Below are 22,885 nucleotides of genomic sequence, written 5' to 3'. Positions count from 1 at the left end.
ACAACACTGTACACCAGGTGTTAGTGCATGTAATCCATCTTTACACAAGCATCTGCAACCAGATGTTCTGTCAGCTTATGTTATCCCAATAAACCAGCCAGCACTGGCTTAGTTGGTACTAGTCTCTGTCAGCAAGCTGAAACACCCCATTAAAGAAGACGCAATTTCCTTGACTCTCCATCTTTGTATGTAGTTCTCTCAGAGTGGTAGATCTCTCATCTCTTGCCATGCTTTATTAGACTGATAGGAGGAACGGAATGAGAGTAAGACAGAGCTAATAATATGAGGAAGAATTTCACAGTGAAGAAGATAGATCAAGATGCATTCTTAAATACTCAGAATTTTGGCTTGGATTACATTTCATTACTAGTCTAGCTAGTTCACATCAGGTCAGTATTTAGTACATAACACTGACACTGCCAAGATGAGTTGACTGATAACTATCATCACCCATACAGGAGAAGCTGACAGTCACAGTGCAGATAAGTGCTTTTGAAGAACTAAAAACCTATTAAATTTCATGATTTATGAAATCTGTAAAGAAATAACTTTGTTTTAGTTGGTAGCCTCGCCCATTGGCTCAGTGGCAAACATCTGCCCTTGAGCAAGGCGCTGCCCTATAGGTATGTTTGGGAGGTATATCCAAAAAAGCCAGCTTTTAGAAACCATGTGTCAGCAGGCAAAAGATGTTTTCTGTCTATGTTTTTCTGACCCCAAAACATCTTAGCTCGTCTTCCAACACCATAAAACAGTCAAGGTTATGGCACTTTACCTTCATTACCAAGTCATTGTCATTTAGAGGCCCTTTATTATATTAGCCTTGAGTATACACCACAAGCTGTTGGCCATGTGAACCTCAGGTACATTAAAACTGGCTTTAACTAGCTGAGACTGAAAACCTTCCACAGATGCCTCAGTTTACTCAGTCAATAAGGCCACAGTGGGAGGAAAAGGTATTTATTTCAGTCAGGTCAGGACGTTTTGGCTACAGTTTTACCAAATCCAAACTGTTTACTCCTCCAGTGTCCACTTTTTTTTATATTCCAACCATTAAACAATACCATGAGTGCTACTCCTCAAACATAGAACTGACAGACCTTTATGTAAAACTAATTTGTTTTCTGCAATGTTACTATTGAAAATGTCTAAAGAAAGTGCAGTACTTTTTTTAAATCAAGTTTGGTGTTATCTACTGAGAGAAGATTTTTTTGTTTAAGAGCACTGTTCTCTGCCAAGTTCTCCTGATTTTTTATCAACGAGGGCTCCACCACTCAAACATTGTACATTGTAGATAATTTTGATGCTGATTTAATTTTAAGACATGATCATTTATTCATACTTCTCAGCTTTGCAGAAATGGAATTCATTAAGAAGGACCTACTTTATCCTTGATTGCATCACAGTATCATTTCAAAGAATAATAGAAAAAGAAATGAAAATTATACAGCTCTCATACCTTTAGAAATGGGACAGATTACATTTGGTTCTTGCTAAATCAGTGAAAATGTGGATAAATTCATTGAAATCATAAGGATAATACTTTTGATCATGCATTATTTATAAATAAGGCATAGACCTGGTTTACCACTATTAAATTTGCAAGAGAGAAATGAAACAATTCAGTCAATTGTAATTTGTGATTTTATACTTTTTTTTATACTCAGTTACATAACGATGCTGGTGAGCACAAACACCAATATTGCTAATTAGCAATAAATAAATAAAATAATACTAGGACTACTGTTGAAAAGTCTTTTTTGCTTAGAAAGGTTCCAAACTGAGTGAAATGTCCCAGAAGTATTAAAGGGGCAGCCATGATAAGAGCTGGTCAGATTCACAAAATGCTGAGGAAAGGAGCTTCAATGCTTCCTATTTTATCATCTATAGCATAGTATACACTGAACCTTCCTTTATGAAAGGAAAGGAGATAATGCTGTCCCACAATTCTTTGCAGCAAGGTCAAGGAAAGGTGGCTAGGAAAGGCGATTTTCTTTTTTCAACCACAGCCTAGAATTTCACTCACCTCATAAAACAGGAGCACAAACTTCCTGATCAGACTTTTGTTAGTCAATTAACCACAGAAAAAGCCTTACTATTTGTCAGATATTTGCATAAAAAGTCCTCTGAAAGGCTCCAGCACCACAAACATGGCTACAAGGTCATGTTTAGTGACTTGAATTAGCTGAGGTGATGCCTATAAGACAGCTAGTGGACTGTGACAGCACCCACCTGTCACTCACAGCAGCCACTCCCTCAATTATGCATAACTTTAAACCTTAACAAAATTTAAACAAGTGAGTTGTATTAAAATTCACAGTTGTCATGAAAGGGGGATTAGCTATACAGATTGAAACCATTTTTTGTACTAGGCTGTAAAACATTTACAACTTGTTTCAGCTTTTAAGTTGAACATTTAACATGGGAGTCTATGGGGGGTTGACTCGTTTGTGGAGCCAGCCTCAAGTTCAGCCCATTCGAAGAACTGTAATTTGTAATGTGTAGTTTCTTTCTGTTAAAAGGGAGTTTTTCTTCCCCGTTGCCAAGTGCTTGCTTTATGTGGGAACTGTTGGGTTTCTCTCTATAATAAAGTAAGTGAGTCTTGACCTAACCCTGAAAAGTGCCTTGAGATAAAGTATATAATGATTTAGGGCTATACAAATAAAATTGAATTGAATTGAATCTTCTAATGGCTAGTTCCGGCATAATAATTCTTATCTAGTGGAGCATTACCATCATATGCTTAAATATGCACAATGCATGTTTAGATACACTCTATGTAACATGCAGATATCCTTAAGTGTAGTACCAAAACCAACCAGCAAAGGGCCCAAACTAAGGATTCCTTCCAGTGCTGATCTAGAATCAGGTCATCCTGTCTAAATCCCATCCTGTAGCATCACAGCATGACATAATACATGTCATACAATCAGTGAATAGTGCCTGATTTATTTGGCCACTTCTGAATTTCTGTGAAGGATTTGGGTCGGTGTTGCAGTGGAGGGCGGGAGGGAGAATTGCTGACCAAGCCAGTGGCGCTTCTTAATCTCAGGTTACAATCTAAGCTAACAGCTGTTTGAGCTACAGCGATGACCTAAATATTATCTGATGCATTCAGGGCTAATAGGTTTTGTCTCTTGCCACACAGACACTGTATGAGTGAACTTGGGATAGATGAACAAACTATCAAAACAAAAACAAATTATGCACGAATAACAGTACTGCGAGCATTTACTAACTATAAATATAAGCATGATATCCGTCTAAAGGTATTTCAGCTTCATTCTCTATTCCAAAGAAAACTTACAGTTCACAGAAATACTGTAGAAAATGCTCTGTTTTCCTATGTTAATGTTAAATATGTTAATCCTGCAACCACTTGTTCAGTGTAGAGTTCAGTAAATGTGCAATTTGCTCATCTTTTGTCATGTTCAAATGACTTCCTCTGGGGAGTATCTAAGCAGATTGTCATTCTGAAGTCAGTGGAGTTTATTTGAAGAAACGATTTGGCTACACAGTGCCCTCGTAACCCTTTAGCAACTCATCAACATGTATATTAGATGCACACTCTTGGATGGCACTTAAGCTGCAATCACCATGAGGAGTTAGGACCGTGAAATTGTGCTCTCAAAAATCCCGACAATGTTATATCACTGTTTTCCCTGTGGCTCTGTGTTCAAACTCGTAGCTATTTTTTGCCCCATTATTTTCACAATTCTAATGTTAAAATAGGGAGCTGACCTCTTGCACCATAATGGTTTGGCTGGTTTTTATCAAAGGGGTCCATATGTTAAGGATTATTGCTTCAGTTCTACTTGTACTGTCACATTGACTGATGCTCACCCTAGTTTCTCAAAACTTGAGTTAATTCTTTTGTAATTGTAATTGAAAAAACAACAAATCCCATCATTTTCTTATTCACTGTACAACACAGGCTGGCTGAGACATTTGAAGTCATAATAACAATGGACCATTAATTGCTGGCTCAATCACTACCACATCCAGAATTACTGTAAGCAGAAGTGTTTATTCCGTTCACATCACCCACGAGTAATCATTGCATGATACTCTATCACCAGAGTTAATGTGGTTTTGCAATAAATAGTGCTCCACATTTCAGTCTTGGTTTGGAACATTAAGACTAGAAAACACAACTCTTTGCATATCAGTATGTGAAAAAAATCCATATTGAATAAAAAATAAAATGTTTGTCATCAAAAAGCTTTAAAATCTCTATAAAATATAGTATAGTTTACATTAAAATACATTCATGGGCTTCATCATACAGCAAAACCAAAATCATCTAAAAATATTGCTGTCAAATGACATTAGATTCTATAAAAGCTTATGTTTAACTTTCTCAGCCAATATGACATGCCCATTAGTATTTTCCAGTGAAAATTTTAGAGACATTATTTCATAACATCTTTAATGACCATTTTTTAGGTAGAAGGATGGACACATTTCTGCTGTGGTTGCAGTCTGAAATAATGTGTGTTAATAAGTGTCTTCTGCTCCATCACAGTGTAAAACACTACTGTATTGAGTGCCCACAGAGTAACAAAATATAGTCTTGACCTTCCATTAAAAAGCAATAAATATGAAAAATAAGTTATCTAAAAACATTTCAAGTATCAAATCCCCTGGAAATTTACTGTTTGACATCACAAAGGATGCTGAGTGTTGTACACTTCTAATATACTGTCAAAGCCAACCTGCATCCTTTCTTCTAACATTGAACAGAATTCAACTGAGGATTCAAAACTGAGCTGACAAGCACAGCCTTCAGTCTTCTGTCCTCTTATAAGAACCCTGCTAGTAATTCTAGGCTCACTCTGAGCTTGACCGATTGTAGAAAAACATTGGAGACTAATCTGTCCAGCATAAAACTAGGGTTAGTGTACATCACATCCTTTGAGGCAATGATATTATTTCCTTTTCCCAGCAGCAAGGTGTCTCTTGGTTACAGCCTCCAGCCGCCTCCTCTCAGCCTCCTCAGCTTTCCTCCTTTCTTCTTTTAGCTCCTTGTACCGCCATTTTGGGATCTGCAGCAGGTGCCCACTTCCATCTTTGGCGCTACTCTTCCTCCTGATCTTTTCTGGTTCATAAGTCGGTGCGGGTGCCTTGGACACCCTTACCTTAGGGATGCTGAAGCCCGGCCTGACACTGCTCCTCCTAAGCACCATGTGCATGGGCAGGAGACTGGTTCTTCGCAATTCCAGTGCTTCGTTGTAAGCCACAATACCCAGGCTGGAGCTTCTGTGTCGAGGCACCAGGCTCTGGGCCTGGAGGCTGGCCCGACGGTCAACTGAACTCTTGGCCACTAGTGTGACCCGGGAGTTCTGGAAGAGTTTGAGGTGGCTGTCAACCCGGTCAGGGTTGATGGAGCGGAGCTCCTTGGCGCGCTGCTGGCGGATGAGCTCAGGAACTGCATAGCGCCGTTTGCCCACACTTGGGGGACTGTCAGGACACACCTGAAACCAAATCAACAGTCTCTGAATGGTTGTACTCCTTATAATATCAGTAGTATAATATCAGTAGCACTGCAGTGGTCGAGATAATAACAGAATTCTATTCAATGATCAGTCTCCCCTTTGATTTTATTGCAGTACTGGTAATCTTGCATAAATAACCTGCTTATCGGATAAAGCTGGCGTTTATTATATCCTTTAATTACTATGAACTAATCCCATGAAAAAAACAGATTTTTTGATAAAATAAAAGATAAATTAGTGGCAGTGGCTTTTAATAGCATTATTACCACAATATTACCATTAGTTTATTTGCACATCACTTCTATTTAGTGACAGAGCGACTTTATCCTACTACTTGTTAAACACAGTCACAATTTGTACACTGATGCAAAAACACAAAATATCAATTGTTCAGTCAAATTTCATGTCTGTGGAAGGTGATTTCCATATTGTACAAGAATGTTTGGCTCCATTGGAGGATAAGTGAATGAGCTGATATTTCCAACTATGCTGTGTATGTACAGATACCACCAGGAAAAATGCAGATGAGAACAGCTTTAAAGATTTTGACCATGAAAGAAGGCTTCCTTATCACAAAGAGCTATACTAATTACTTCACCTTATCTCAGCTTTTGTTTGAAAAAAGCTTGTTGTTAGTGCCTAAGTGACGAACATGGGGATTAGAATACATATGTTCTGGATCTCATGGTATAGTGTTTAATGCTGTTTAATGAATAACTGGATAATAATAATAATACATTTTATTTAAAGGCGCCTTTCTTGGCACTCAAGGACACCGTAATGACCAGTAAGCATGATCTAAAGCTTCATTACTCACCGTATGGCAGGCTATTGCAATCAAAGGGCTCCTCATGGCTGTTGTAATAGAAACCATGTGGTCAATCACACCTTCATCTTCAGGGTTGGTGACATTTGCAATGTTGAAGACGTTCCGTACTGTATCAGACAGGCGCTTCAGGCAACCACGGGGCTCCTGGGCTTTGGCCACCAGTGATGCCAGTGGGGGCCATTCTAGACTGGGAGAGCAAGTTTGACATAAATCCACCGGCGCTGGAGAGTTTACTCTTCATAATCATAAAGCAAAATGTATACTCTCACATGATTTACAACTTTACGACTCTTGTTACGACTCTTGTAACTGTTTTTTCTTAATTCCATGTCTCCTATTTTCTTGTAGTGTATTTTGCTATCTTCGCTGCCTCTTGCATTAACCCTCCTTAATCTGCAATAAACTTTTTCACATTAAACTTAGATTTATTACACACTTCTCACACTGAGTCTATACTAGTCCATAACTACATAGCTAGAATGCAGGTGAGGCTTATTTGTTTTCTACAGCAACTTGGCAGACAGCTCCTGCTGGGTTGTGAAGTGGCCCAAGTGAAGAGTCAGAGAAAAGGGCTATGTGCAAAATAAAAAATTCTGTGAGTACTGCAGCGCCCTTGAAAACTAGTCAGTAATATTCTGCTTCCATTCTCCCTTGGAACACAGTTTTGAAACACTGCAATGCAGTGACGAATGAATGACTCTTATTAAGGGTTATGAGATATTGCACAAACAATGTGATCCAGCCATTAGTTTTACCTGTATGTGTCAGAGTACTGGCGGGGACAGGGCCGCTCCATCAGACGTGTAATCACCCAGGCGGTTTCATAACGGCCCGTAAATAAAGCCCACTCCCTGGCAGTCAAGTTGCGGCCACAGTCTTTCGCATTCAGGGCAGCCCCTGGTAGACACAACAGAGAGTTAAAAATGTTAATGAAAGAGCATAGCAGAAGGTGGACACACAAAGATGTGGATTAAAAGATAACAACGTGGAGATAGAAAGATTAGATTCAAAAGTTTGTGTCTAAGGCTGCTATCTGCACATAATGCAAAAATTAACATATTGATAAATCAATCTAAAGGTGTCATTCCCATCATTAACATTAAACTGAAATCCTGTCAATTAAACCCCCTGCCTCTATGATTTGGCATATAATCTCTCCATTAGATCCACTCTTACAACTAAAAAGAGAATACTCGTCTAATAACACAGATCTGAATCACTGCCAAAACTAATTCAAATTGCCCATCTGTCCACCAAATTTCTGAAAATTTGTTCACAGTTTTCTGAGCAGCCCTGATGGCAGAGTAATGGTAGAATAAACAACATTTTGTGGATGTAATCAGTAGAATTTGCATAAAAAGGTAATTTTTAAAATATAGACTTTGACAGTGCAGCATATTAACAGTATGCTTCTGATACTGAAACATTTGCTTCTGCGTATCAAATTTGATAGCTATAGAGTTTTGTACATTTAGTGTAATTATACACATTTGCCTCACCTGCCATCATGAGCGAGCGCACACATTCCACCCGGCCCTGCATGGCAGCTTTCATCAGAGCGGTGAAGCCATGGCAGTTTCTCCTTTCGATGTCCAACCCAGAGTAGTAGTTCAGCAAATAGTTGGTGATTGTTATGTGGCCTTGAAACAGACAGTCATTACTGTAAGTCACCATTCACAATCTATAAGCATAACGCTGTCTTGGAAAAGACCTGCTAAATGCTATTTCACACTTGTCCACCATATTGTAGACACACAAGATCTACAAGATCTACAATATGTTTTCATACAACACACTCATCACTTCTGTTGAAGGCTTGACAACACGAGTGCATTGTTTTTTATACTCATCTGTGTGTGTTCATCTGTCTCAGCATTACTGCCATACTGTGTGTATTTGTATCTGTGTCTGCATGTGTTCAACAGTACTGTGAACCAGCCTGTAAGTGTCTGTGTATCAAAGGCTGTGTTTGACATTTGTGTGTGTGCATGGGGAACTTACCTGCTTGGGCAGCAGTGATTAGAGCTGTGTTTCCTTCACTGTCCTGCCAGTTGACATCCAGATACGGACACTGAGACAGCGCTATGACCACATCCACGTAACCTTGGTAACATGCAATCAAAAGCCCTATCTGGGATAGAAAAGTGACAGATAAAATAGAGACTTAAGTTTAGAATCAGCAAAATTGTTCAGGGAAAAACTTGCCAAAGGAGATGAAGTCCAACTGCACTGCTGACATGTAGGAAGTAGTATGAAGAGAAATGTGGTCATGGCAGTGTCAGTAGAAATCCATAAGACCAGGGGACCTTTGTGCATCTTTCAAAACTAATATCCATAAATAAATACGACATGTTATGTTTTCACTGAGACCTGAACCGACTTGAACTCAGTGGAAAAATAAACTGTCTCTCTGTGTGTATGTGTATGTGTTTGTGTGTCTGTGTGTGTGTTCATGCCAGAATAGGCACCCTTTTATGTGTGTGTGTGGATGAATGTGTAAATGTTAGTCTCTGAGTGTGAGTTTATTTGAGTTTTGGAGTATGTGAGTCGTGGAAAACGAAAAGTTGTAAAAGTTGAGTACTTTCCAGAAGGCGCACACCTCATCAGCCAAGACAAACACGTTTACCACCAGAGAGAGAAGAGAGATAGGGTGGAATTTAAGAACACACAGTTCTCAATTAACATATCATCTACAGTGTATTTAAACATTAATACATGAAAGATTTCTGTTGGAAAGACATGTCTTTCACTAGATGGGTCAGAGCATAAGTGGATAAATTTGGAAATGTTTTTTCACAAATTAATAAATATATGTGAATAATGTAATGAGAATGAATGTGACTGTGTACAAAGTGTACAAAACTTACAAAGCTGTAGCTTAAGTTGCAACAAAGCCAAACAAACAATGTGTTGATCATAACGAATAATTGATTAATTATTAATTGGCTAGCCAGCCAACCCTACTGGGACTCTTTGTTTGTGCTTTTTTAAAACCAGGCGTGCTGGAAATGTCAACCAGTCAGACCTCCTCCATGTCAGAACAAACATAGACAGTGCATGCATCAGTTGCAAGACAAATATTTATGTTTTCTGCTCAGATTAATCAAGAAAGGCTGTAGGCATTTTCATTTTGAGCTTGTATTTTCAATAACAGGAACATTTCTCACTGCACTTTTACCTCTTCATATTACTTGAAGAGGAAAACAGAATGGGGTCAAGTCGACGACAAACATCAGTTCAAAGGCAGCGTAATGTCTTACTGTAGCTGCAGGTCAAAGGGTGTGTCATACTGTAAAAGACATGGTGATAGAAACATCAGTATCAACAATCACCTCCCAGTTTCTGTTAAAATCCAATTGTCCTAACAGCAGGACAAGTCAATAAAGACACCATGGTGTATTGAACTTATTTGTGTATATTTGACACCATGTGGATATGAGAATCTTGTCATGAAGAGTTAAAAATTAGACTTTGCTCGCAAGAAGAATATATGAAATACAGTGTTTAGGTAAGTTGTTACCATTTAGTCTTGGTTCTTGGTGGACACATTGTGTTACTCCAGTAAATTATTCTTTCAAACTCTGGTATGAATGTGATCAAAAGTTATGTCTCACTGACATGAATAAATGGAAGATTGGTACAGATATGACCTGAAGGTGTAAACAAGTTTACAAAGATTCTGCCAACCTCCCCCATATCTACATACTACCCACACACACACACAAGTTATATGTGAATCTCCACATATTGAATATCCGCTCACTAAAGTCAAAATATAAAAACATCGTGCAAAATACCTGCAGTTTAGTCAATACAGTACATCTTATACAAACTTATCAGGTTGCAGATGATTTTAATCAACCCTTAATTTAACCATCATTGAGGCTATGTCAGCATCATGTCACATAAACATGTGACCACATTTTTCAAGACAATGAAAAATTCCCAAAACGTGATGGTCTGATAAATCCTATGATTATAGGTTTTTGACAACGTATGGGAGGGATTGCCCGACCACTGTCTTTATTTGTGTTAATCTGTATCAGACTGACAACATAGTTTCTTATTAACATATAGCAACCTAGCTTTTAATTATCTCTGCAGCCCAGGCTCAGTTAAAACAATGCCTTATAGCATTTACAAGACATGAGATGTTTTTTACCTGTAAGACAAACTGAACTTAAACTTGTGGCTACAACAAGCCAGACCATCAGCCAGCTGAAGATGTAGTCACATCCCTGAGGGTTTTAAGGGGAAGAGGTGGAAAGAGGTCCTGTGGAGTAACTGGTGGATCGTCTAGAAGAAATTCACGTACAATGGCACAGCTCCAAATAGCTCTATCTGGTTAGACACACATGTAGACCTTGTCTGCCTCTTTCTCTCATGTGCACACACACACACATTCTTGGCAACCCTCCAGCCTTGCTGTGGTGTACTTTAGAAGCATGCCCTGCAGCATGTCTGGAGCAATTTCATCAGACAGTGCCCTATTTTCTCTGTGAAACTATCTCTCTCTCACACACACACACACATACAATCATTTAACTTTTTTTTCTCCCTTTCTTGCGGACACAATTTTTCTACTCAGCACATCCCTATCATAAACACAAGTATATATTTTACATATCCATTGCGCTCTGATTTTGATGCACTTTACTAGCGGTTACTAGCAATGTTGGAGTTTGAAGAATCTGACAGAAGGGAACCAGTCAAATGCACACAGCGAAGGAATCGAAAAAAAGGCAATTGTGCGACACAATATTACTCACTCAATGACTAACGTGAGAGCTAAAGGGATAAAAATAACAATACAATCTGGCAGTTTAATAACCCTAAAACAAGCAGGAGAGCATGAGTGTGTATGAAGTGCATGTGTGTGTAAAAAAGATAGAGATACAGTAAAATGTAAAGAGAGACTTTCAGCATGACAGAGATTCAAATCCTCACTAACAGTTTTCAGGGTAATAATGTATTTTGTATGTAGACCAAATGAAGATGCAGACTAGCCTAAAATGTAACACATATAAATAGAAATGTCTTTATTTTTTGCATTCGTATTGCCTATAAATGTGGATACAAAGCATTTTTTTCACATAGCTATATGAAATTAGCAATTTAAGCTACTATCTGTCCCATTACAACATTCAACATTATGGAGCACCTATTGTGCTGGTTGAAAAATGGGAGCTAGTTATCATCTTAACTTTTTGTTATTTGAAAACAGGTGAAAACATCAGGCCAGTTGAAACCTACAGTTATGTATTTGAAACTACCATACATTTAAGGAAGCCTATGGAGTTTTTGACCTCTGATCGTGCTATAGAGAAGTTTTCTTATGTGTGGGTCTCCATTTTGTTGTGCATGAAGACGCACATGCATTGGCACAACAGTTTCACACTATTTGACTGATCTGCAGTCAGCTGTAATGTGCTATGATATGCAGCAATGTGCACAGAGGAAGAAGACTGCTAGCTCTTAAACTTTAAATGTAAACAATTCAGAATACATGAGAAACATAACTTTTGCTTGTTCACAGGAAAACTTATAAATATTCCCTGATTATAAGATGACCAGTTGTCTCTGATCTCTGCCCGTAAGACTGTTGAAAGTGATACAGAAAATCATTTTTTATGCTACAGATATTTCAATAATTGAATTACAGCACCGACATCATCAACTGGTGCCAGGAATTTACATCCACAGGAGGACACTAATACAGGAGGTGCTATTTTATTGCTTAAAAATGTAGTTTCTGTAATGACAATTCTGACCAAATATGTACACATGCCATTTGCAATCCAGCTCAGTGGGCTCTGATGCAGTCTGAACAAAGACACATACACATAAGAATTCATGTCAACTTATTATTAGCCCGTATAGACACAAACACAGGCAAAGACACCAACACACACAAACACACACACATATCCACACTCACTCAGTAATCTGGGGAATATCCAGAGCTAAGAATAGAAAGGCTTATCAGTGAGAGAGACACTGAGAGAGGGGGAGGGAGACAGACATGTGTGTATTTAAAGTTAATGTAAGTTGCTGTAATAATTGGCTCCAACGAGAATGACACAATACCCACTGTAACCCTTAAAAATCATCATAGACACAGGTTTGCCAGCCAATGTTCAACTACTGTATGTTATCAAGTGCATCTTATTCAAATTATGTGAAATCAAGAGAGACTAAAGTACATCTTTGCACTTATAACATATACAAAACTTAGACATGTTTGAAATTGTACGTATCACACCTAATTTTTTTCTCAAATAAGTCCTGGTCTAAGCTAAATCCTGCAAGTCATCCAAGTGACAAACTCTACCTCTACAGGCTGCTGCATAAACCAAATAGAAACCTTTTTTTTGGTTTGTCTTCGTTTTGCATTTTATAGTACATCATTGTGTTCAAGGACAGGCTCTCACACACACACTGGCAAACACAATGTATACTGCCCTCAATCACATACACTAGAAGCATCGCTGACACAGATGTAGCCTTGTAGGCCATGTTTCTGTCAATAGCTTCCCTGTAAACTGTCTTTCTGTCTGCAGCTGAGCTTTCACATGGCTGTATCAAATCAGATATGTATGACTGTCGCTTTGATTTTTCCACTTATCTATATTTTCTGGGAGCATCATGCTTGCTACCATCTGCAGTGCCAAATATCTGACTCTCCCCACGTGTCCCTCATTTAGTCTGCTTGCTTGTTGACGTGATGGTCGATGCGTGTGTCGGTCAGCCATCCTTTCTGTTTGTCAGACATTCTGTGGTTGCCTTTGTCACTTGCTGTTTTAGCAGGCCTGGCTGAAGTGCACCTGTCATGCTTTGTCACCTGATCACAGCCTATTTGGAGAATCTGGCTTTCTAAAGGAAATGTGTGTGTGTGAGAGAGAGAAAGAGAGAGAGAAAAGAGGGAGAGAAAGTCAGAGAGGTAACAGTCAGGCAGGGTGGCCTCATTTAAGTTGATTGGATTCTGTGTGTGTCTGTGTGCATATGAGTGTGTGTGTGCGTATGTATTGAGTTTTGGGAGCATGACGGCTTATCCACTCTACGAGGGACACACACTGTCCTAAACAGGGTCAGAGGTGCCAGAGGACAACAATTTTAATTTGATATGACACACACAACACGTCTCCTAACAGCCAACATTCAGACGAGATAACCCTGATGTCTGTTGACTTGTAAACATATTTTACTTTTTACCACACAGTAACTGGTACAAGTATCTGGGATTTCAAGGATTGTGACATTGACAGCATATATAATTACTATGCTGCAATCATATAGAGGGAGAATTACATACTGTACTTGCATATGAACAACATAATGGCTTGTAATTAAGTTTCTTGCTAAATTTAGTATTAATGCTGTGTGTAGTTGAAACATGGTCTGTTTCATCCTTTCTTCTAAGGGTACAAGGGACAGACTGTCTGTTTATGTCAACAGCTGTTTGTCTGGCTTATTTTGTTGTGACTGTGCTTCCAGTTAATACAGTTTCAACATGTGCGGGTGGCAGTGTAAAGTGAGTTTTATTGCCTAAGTCTGGGCTGAGACAGAAAGTGGGTTTGCAAAAAGGCTCAAATAGGCCTCAGAAAAACATGCTGTAAAACATAATATCACAAATTATAACTGATCTATGATGCTAATCTTTCTACTGGATAAGATGTGAAACATATTCTCAAATTATCATATATAGATAGATAGATAGATAGATAGATAGATAAATAGATATTTATCCCCTAGGGGAAATTCATGTGTCCATTAGCTCATAGTTGATAATAATAATAATAATAATAATAATAATAATAATAATAATAATAATAATAATAATAATAATAATTAAAAAAACAGTTAATAATAAATAAACAAAAATAATTAGATTAGTCTACATCCTTTGGCTGAGGTGTTGTATTGCCTGATGGCAGTGGGAATAAAGGATCTCCTGAACCTCTCTGTTCTGCAGCCGGTGAGATTATACGTTTGCTGCACCTTGTCCTGCTTATTGTCCAAGATGGCCTCCATCTTACATTGCATGCGTCTCTTCACAACAGTCCTGAGTGAGTCCAGACTCCTGCCAAGCACAGACCCAGCCTTTTTTACCAGCTTGTCCAGTCTCTTTGTGTTCATGTCGGACATGCTGCTGCCCCAGCAGACAGCAGCATAAAAATGTACACTGGCCACCACTGACTGATAAAACATGCACAGCATTTCACTGCAGACGTCACAGGACCTGAGCTTCCTGAGGAAAAAGAGCTGGCTCTGCCCCTTCTGGTAGATGGCATCCGTGTTCAGGGACCAGTCCAGTTTACTGTCCAGGGGCACACCTAGGTATTTATAAGTGTGCACCAACTCAATGTCCTTTCCTCGAATGTTGACTGGCTGAAGGGTGGGCCTAGACCTCTGGAAGTCGATGACCATCTCCTTGGTCTTGGAGGTGTTAAGAAGGAGGCAGTTCTTGTCGCTCCATTCACTGAAAGCCATCATCAGATCCCTGTACTCTTCGTTCTGCCCATTCCTAATACGCGCCACAATAGCTGTGTCATCCGAGTATTTCTGGATGTGGCAGGACTCAGAGTTGTATTTAAAGTATATACAGGGTGAACAGGAACAGAGCCAGAACAGTCCCCTGTGGAGCCCCAGTGCTGCTCATCACTGTCCCTGAGATACAGTTACCCAGCCTGACATACTATGGTCGTCTTGTCAGGTAATCCACAATCCAGGACGTGAAGCAGGGATCCACCCCCATCCCTTCCAGCTTGTCTTTAAGAATGGGGGGTTGGATGGTGTTAAATCCAAGTGAAAAATCAAAGAACATAATCCTCATATAACTACCTGGCTCATACAAGTAAGAATGGGCCCAGTGGAGCATGTAAAGGACAGCATCATCCACTTCAATATGTCCTTTGTAGGCGAACTGTAGGGGGTCTAGTGCATGTTCAACCTGTGACCTCAGAAGGTGGAGAAGAAGCCGCTCCACGGTCTTCATGATGTGTGATGTGAGGGCCACCAGTCTGTAGTCATTTATCTCAGCCAGTTGCCCTACTTTAGGTACCGGTTCAACACATGATGTTTTCCACAGGACCGGGACTCTCCCTGTTTGTAGACTTTAGTTGAATATCCTCTGGAGAGGCTCAGCCAGCTGGGCAGCACAGTCCTTTAACAGCCTCAGACACACACCATCCGGGCCTGCTGCCTTACACAGATTCACGTCTTACAAATGTTGTTTTATGCTGTTTGACTTATTATCCATAACCTGTACTGTATTGCAGATGTTTTGACCACATAAGAGATGTTGGTGTTTACTTGACTTTTTATTATGAAACTTCTTTGTGAACCATGCTGATGTGATATGATCAGGTGTTGACTATAAACCACATAAACACAAAGATTAATGTGGATACTTGACACAAACTGCTGCCCCTGGGCATCCTGTAATGTAAGACACCACACAAAACTTTATCCCTTAAAAATGTAGCAAGGTAGCCTCGGTGGCTCGCCTGGTGGAGTGCGTGCCACATGGGCTTGGTCCCGGCTGCGGCGGCCATGGGTTCAGGTCCAGCCTTTGGCCCCTTGCTGCGTGTCATCCCCTCTCTCTCTCTCCCTGACTTTCCTGTCTCTATCTCACTTCACTGCAAAAAAAAAAAAAATGCCCCCAAAAAAATGTAGCTAGTGAATGTACTATTCTGACCACCATCAACAACAGACTGAGGGTCAATATCCTGCAATGACAAGTGCCAACTCACTGCTGCAGTGCCTTTTATCCAGAACACTGTTGCGTACATACCTGGCCTGGCATTAGTCACAAGCCATTAAGGAAGTTTATTGTAAGGACATGCAGAGTTACGGACCCACAATTAACACTTTGCGACTCTTCCCACCATCAAACTATCAAATTGATAGGAAACAGAGACAAAGGACCCCTCTTCCACAAACAGACCATGCTTTTAGCATGTCCGAACGACACAGAACCAGACCAAAGGTCAAAGGGTCAGCTTCAGAGGATTAAACAATGGACACCAGACAACTTGAGAATATAGGCAAAATCTCCAGTTTGTTACAATAAGACTTTGTCTAATGATATTTGATTGTTTCTTATATAGAAAAGTAACAACAAAAGGACTGGTTAACACTAAGGTGTGAATCCTGGCCTGTCTGTGCCATGCATGAACACACACACCAACCTCCCTTCCTCTGTCCCTCTCTAGATAAGAGTCATAAACTACAACCCACATTCCAAATCCTGGGTAGTGACCAGCAGAACACACAGATCTAAGGAAGAATGTAAAATTAAATATCTAGCTGTTCTGTAACTCATGAAATGTTCCTATGCAATAGTTTAATCCCAAACTTCTATCCCATTGAATGTTTGAAATGTAACATGTAGATTTTAAGACAATATCCTTCATGTGACCATACTGTCAGCATCCTTCACACGAGGTAACACACACTACATGACATCCAGAATGTCCATATTATTATTATTACAGTCAAAGAACTGCTGTGTAATCCACATTTATAGACTTTTAGCTTTGGGAAATGATTATATTGTTGTTTGATCAATTAACCACTTGTATCATGATTAATTCCAGGTTTGAAGGATGTAATATGAAATCAACACTCCTATTACTCCTCTCTGCCATTATTAGTGTAAGTAGTTTTATGATATTTCATTTAATGTTTTGTGGTCATGGTGGTAGACGGATGTGCGAGTTTATAAGTAAACTCTAGAATTAAATTATTCCAAAGTTCAGTGGAAAATGACATTCTTCTCCAAGTGGAAACACAGGAGACGACGGGTGATGCCCCTGAAACATGCGCCAGCCCCCAGGGGATAAAACAGTCGTGATCAATTCACACATGGTCACAAAGTCAGAAAAGTGCAGAAAAGCCCGAAAGGTGAGAAGAGGTCAGATATCAGTTCAGAAAAGTCAGAGAAACCCAGATAACAAGAAGATGCGAGAAACGAAGCTAAAAGCTAGAGGCTGAAAAGCTGAAGCTAGAAAACGATGCAGAAACTAGAAGTTGAGATCTTTGCTCAAAGCTCAGAGTCCCGGCTCAAAGCCCGGCTCTGTAGCCATGTAAACTTTTAGCTCTAAGCTGCTAGCCACAAACTCATGGCTCTTAGTCATTTTTGCACTTTTCGCGTCTTTTATTTTTCTTTACCACAAGCTCCAAGTAACGTAATTTTTGTCTACATGCACAATCTTTTATTTTTATAAGCCAAGTCAAGACCAACTGAACCAAAACAAAAATAAGTGCCTCAGAGTAATTTTGTAACTTTTATATCATCATCAAGTTTTCCTTTTTGAAGATTTTGACAACTTTAGAGTCATCTGGTCAACGCCGGTCTCCTCTAAAGTTATCGAGCCAAAGTGAAGAGCATTAGAGTTCATTTCGCATCAACCCACAAGAGACGCCTCTGCACGACCTCTGCACACCTCTGCACAACCACCTCTGCATGACCTCCTGCAGAGAAGCCGACCAGGAATCAAGAGTGCCCGAGACAGAAAGTCTCCTGGCAAACTCCACCAGAGCTGAAACCGCTGAGACAGCGGCAGAATCCGTCATTGTGTTAACGGGACACGGCCTTGTCTTAACACTCCGCTCATGACTGGGTTGATGTCGAAATATAGCAATATTTAATCATCAAACCTAATTCGTAGATGTAGTGACATTAGCTGTATAGGCATAGTGTATAGCCATAACATATTCTCTCCCACCATTGCCAACTCATCACACTGCTGCTTTCCTTATTATTTTCATCTTTATGATTATTACACCTTGCATTTACTCTGTAGATAGTAGTTTAGTTAAATAAACTCCTTTATTTACACCCAGTTGTTGTCCTGTTGTATTCTTTTGACGTAGAGACTGGAGATCCATTGAATGGAGAAGTCATGGCTTCCGATATGAGAAACTTGGCAATGAAGTAATTCATTGTTGTCCTCCCAGAGGACTGGTGCCCCATTTCAATGAGAGTAAATTCTAAAATATGGCGTTAACGCTACAACACAGTATTCCTACAATCCTCTGTGTGGCAGTTTTGTAGCCAAGCCTAACCTTTGACCTCCCTGCTGAGGAGGAAATCGCAAACAGAGCCAACACATTATTATGCATACATGGAATAATATGGATGAACCCTGCAAAACATAGTTTATTAATTCAACATAGTCTACAAAATGTTGTACAGCTCACTCTCTTCGGATTCACCTCGTGTATCTGTGTTAAGTATATTTTTTTCTTGTTTCCACCTGGTTAACCTGCTTCAACTAAAAAAAGGATATGTATCAGACCTACTTTTGCACAGACAGACAATTGCAACTGTATAGTATATCAATCCTACTATTGATACATAATACTATACTTTCATAAACTGTAAATATAATTCAACAAATCCTCTACAGTAGTTCCTTTGTCTTCCAAGATTAACAAATAAGTATACTTAAACTTCCCTTTAAACTTCCTACTTGGCCTTGAATATCACACCCCTCTTTTTCTTGCATGTCGTTTTGCCAAGCTGTCTGCTATATTAGGATGTTGACATCTGTCTCAGGATGTAGAACACATATACAAATGCACTAATGAGCTTTGAGGATTCATATCAGCAAGTATTTCCAGTGGATGGGTTGCTTAACCTGTATTGTTTCTGTGAGTATGTGCACATCCCAGAGTTCAGAGGGCATGGCGTAAATGGTGAATGCACTAGCACACATCCTATTTATCTATGCAAACACATAACTTTCTTGCTCTGCATCTCTCACTGCTACACGCACAAATTGTCTGAAAGCATGTTTTTTGGGGCGCTTACCAAATTAATGCCAGTGCCTGTAGGACCCTTGGCCTTCCTTTGGCTTTGGGCAGGATGTGTGTATATGTGTGTGTACATCTTTCTCTTTTCATAAAACAAACATATTCGCACACAGTCTATACTACAGATAATCTCTACTACTAACAATGATAAAGAATCAGGGAGATCTCAACAGAAAAGAAGAATAAAAGAGATTTCTTTGCATTGCAATAATGTCATTCACTTCTATCTTCCCATGAGCTCATCAGTGATTACATGCAGAGAAATAAGGAGATGGGGTGAGCAAAACGAATATAGGGAAGAGGAGATGAAATGGAAGAAAAGACAAAGACAGCTAGGAGTTGCCTCAAGGTTAGGCCTGGGTGATAAAACGATAGCGATATGTGCCAGAAACAAGACACTTCATCAATAGCAATATGAAAATTGTTTGATAGAGAATCCACTTGCTCCTTCCCTGACTCGTGAACACGGCCTACCATATCACTTGATAATGGAGCATGCTAGGAGTGACAAACAGCAGATAATTTAACAGGTGTGTGTGTGTTTAACATCTGCTACGTCTCAAGAAACAACCCACAGGCAGTCTGTGATGGAGAGGTACTCAGCAACAGCACTGTATGACAAAATATCCAACCGGTACAAGGATATAACACACACAGTAGCTACTTTTGTCCTGGTCTTTATTAGAAATAGATAATTAGAAGTCATCAATAATTATCAATATTGAGTGATATGAAAATTCTTATCGTAATAGTGATTTTGGTCATAATGCCTAACCCTACTCAAGGTTAGAGACCTAGATTTGGGATGTAAGGTATGAAAACACAAATCAGCTAAAAAGTTAAAAAGTCCAGCTTCTTCACTGGACCTCTGTAGTTGTCAATGATAGAAAGCTACACTTATATTTAGCAGCTTTATGTGAAGGTATGAAACTGCGTGCTTGCTAACGGGCAAACTTTCTCTGGATAGACGGTAAGAAATTATCCCAGCACAAATACACTGAGTCAGAAAAATTGTTCATGATAAGAACAATGTGATTCAGTATAGAACTCATTGCCAACAAATTCAATTACTATTAATGAAATGTTCAGATGAATAAAAACTAGTCTTGCATTCCATAAAAATGGATTTATCTCTTTCTCCCTGGGCTGCAGTGCTTTGGTGGGAGTGGCCTTTATCCACCAGGCATAAAGGGATACATAATTGATGGCACAGCAGATAAAACTTCCACTACTTTTTGGAGAAAGCAGTAACTGTTTTGATAAATTGTCTTCAGTGAAAAATATGAATTTTAGTTATTCAGAGTCATTGGGAAAAAAAGTATTTAATAAATTATTTAATTAATTCTTATTATAATCTAATTACAATGAAAATGCTCTTAAAAATGATAATGCCATTTACCACAAATTGAGTTGAAATGAAGAATAACAAAAAGCAGTTAGACACACACTCATGTATACATAAATATGTCTGCATGACCACACACCCACACACAGAGGATTTGTATGTTCTGCTAACCTTGAGGACTTCAATGTTTCTAAAGAGCTTGAGGGTGCTTGCACTCCCAAATTTGAAGTCTGTCATCACACAAACATACAAAAACATGTGAGCAAAAATTGTCATCTCATTATAAAAATCAAGTGAGCCAAGGAATTTGTATTGGATTTGGAATTTCAGAATAAAAGCACGTACATGATTTAAAATGTAATTTTCAAATCAACTGGCAACATGATGAAAATTTCTCTACTCAGTCTCCTTTAAACTTTAACTGGTTGATTATTGACTATTAATTAGGTTAATTATTGCATATAAGTTACAGATACAGACCTATTGAGATATTTATGATGTAATGTAATGTTGTCAGGAAGGCTAGTGGCCAGCATTCATTCATAACACAGTTTAAGACATGATATGGCCTACATTAAAGGTATTAAAAAGAGGTCAGACCAGGTACTTTCCCAAGACCTGGAAATTGATAAGTAAGCCACTGCAGCTAGCACAGGCTGAATTATTTCAATACCTGTTAAATCTGAGACTCCTTATCTGAACTTTTTGCACTGAGTGACATGAAGGTGATGATGAAGGCTGTCTTACCTGATGTGTTTCAGTTTGGTAGCAATACACAAAAGATTTAGTGTCCTTGAGTAAGACAACTTATTATTGGTTCCATAACTTCTAAATCAATTATATGACCAAACATACTATGATAAGTAACTGGGACCAACTACTGAACTAAAAACTTGACATTGTGTTCTGAAAATGGCCAATGGCTCTTGTGGTAAATACTTGTGGTGTGAATGGTGTCAAAGCTGAATACTGAAAGTATTAGCTGGGCCTACTTGTGTGAAGTTACTCCAAGTAGTCCTGTCATGTGCTTCATACCCTGTTGTTCCTGTCCGTTTCCTTGACCTCCTCCTCCTTGACTCCATGTCGTATCATTATCCGGACGATAGCCGCGTTGTTTGTGCAACATGCCTGGAAAAATGATAGCGGCTCCGGGCTTTCCGGAGACGGGGTGCGTTCTGAGTCCGCGAACACATCATCTGGCGGGTAAAAGGAGTCGTCTGACGCTATGCTCCGACAGTCTTCCAAGTCCTCAAAGTCAACTTCTTCGAATTCATCATCGTCCTCCTCATCTCTATCGTCGTCATCGTCCTCTTCGCATGAACCCAGGTAGTCCTCGTCGTCAGAGTTGGACAGCGGCTCCTCGGCTATGGTCGGATGGACTTGGGAGATGTTGCCCGCGACTTTTTGCTGCTGTTGAAGCTGTTTGACCCGGACCGACGGGGCGCCTCCTCCATCCCTGTCGTCCGTAATCAGCACCATCTAACCCCTGAGCCTAGGGCACCGTCCACGGGGTAGAGTGCAGTCTGGCACGCTGGGCGCGGGCATGTGACTGGCTGTCTCTCCAAGACAAGACGCTCGTGCAAAAAAGTCAGTCACATCGTCTGCGCGAGCATAAATAAACAAACTCCTTAATTTGTGGTGTCGTAGGCCTATATACTAGTTGAGGTTGTTGCGCGTGCAGTTACCAGTCGTCATCTTAGAGTTGTTGACATTATTCCCATCTGAGCTCCCACAAAGTGAGATCTCCACGCGCGCTGTCAAAACGAAACCTCGTTGGGTTGTACTTAGTTTTCCAGTAAGGGGGCTTATGAATGGAAATACGATTCAGGCTTTTCAAAAGAGGAGCTACAGCACAAAGTACACGACCGTCCAATGTAGGGTGGAGAGAGACAGCAGCCTGTTAACCCATAGTCACCAAATCCGATTATTTGTGACTGCGACCTCTCTCTCTCTCTCTCTCTCTCTCTCTCTCTCTCTCTCTCTCTCTCTCTCTCTCTCTCTCTCTCTCTCTCTTTGTGTCTACTGATAAGGGATTATTTCTACTCTCTCTACTGGACGCAACCCTATAGTGAAACACTAATATTCCTAGAATATTAATATATGGACTTAGACTATGTTTGTGGTTTTATGTGTATATTTATTGGTATGACAACATGATCCTTTTTTTTCCTATTATGCAAATATCAGTGTCTGATACTGGTAAAATTCTACAAAAGGCCTACAACTTCCTTATGTAGATTGATATTAGCATAACAGAAACTGCTACACCCCCCTTGCTCCTTTCAAGTTGCTCTTAGACAAACTGAAGCCATTTGTCTCATGGCTCCCTCAAATTGAGTCCAAATCAAAAATAAGAAAAAAAATAAGAATATAAAATGCAATGCAAAAATAAGAAAATGC

General features: G+C 39.5%; 1 protein-coding gene across 1 annotated transcript; it reads right to left on the bottom strand.

Moving 5' to 3' along the window:
* Nucleotides 1-4,004: 4,004 nt before the first annotated feature.
* On the bottom strand, nt 4,005-22,416 carry ankrd33ba (ankyrin repeat domain 33ba). Its single transcript, XM_023416853.2, has 6 exons — nt 21,521-22,416; nt 8,323-8,452; nt 7,821-7,961; nt 7,077-7,218; nt 6,310-6,508; nt 4,005-5,471 (listed from the first exon to the last, which is right to left on the bottom strand). The coding sequence occupies exons 1-6, from the start codon at nt 21,962-21,964 to the stop codon at nt 4,926-4,928; spliced, it is 1,602 nt and encodes a 533-aa protein (XP_023272621.1). The 5' UTR covers nt 21,965-22,416; the 3' UTR covers nt 4,005-4,925.
* Between the last annotated feature and the right edge of the window lie 469 nt (nt 22,417-22,885).

The sequence above is a fragment of the Seriola lalandi genome, unplaced genomic scaffold (assembly GCF_002814215.2).
Source record: "Seriola lalandi dorsalis isolate HSWRI2012SDOR001 ecotype SW California unplaced genomic scaffold, Sedor1 jcf7180002054570, whole genome shotgun sequence".
NCBI classification, from domain to species: Eukaryota; Metazoa; Chordata; class Actinopteri; order Carangiformes; family Carangidae; genus Seriola; species Seriola lalandi.
Note: the sequence above shows the minus strand (reverse complement) of the source record. Positions and strands in the feature narration are given on the sequence as shown.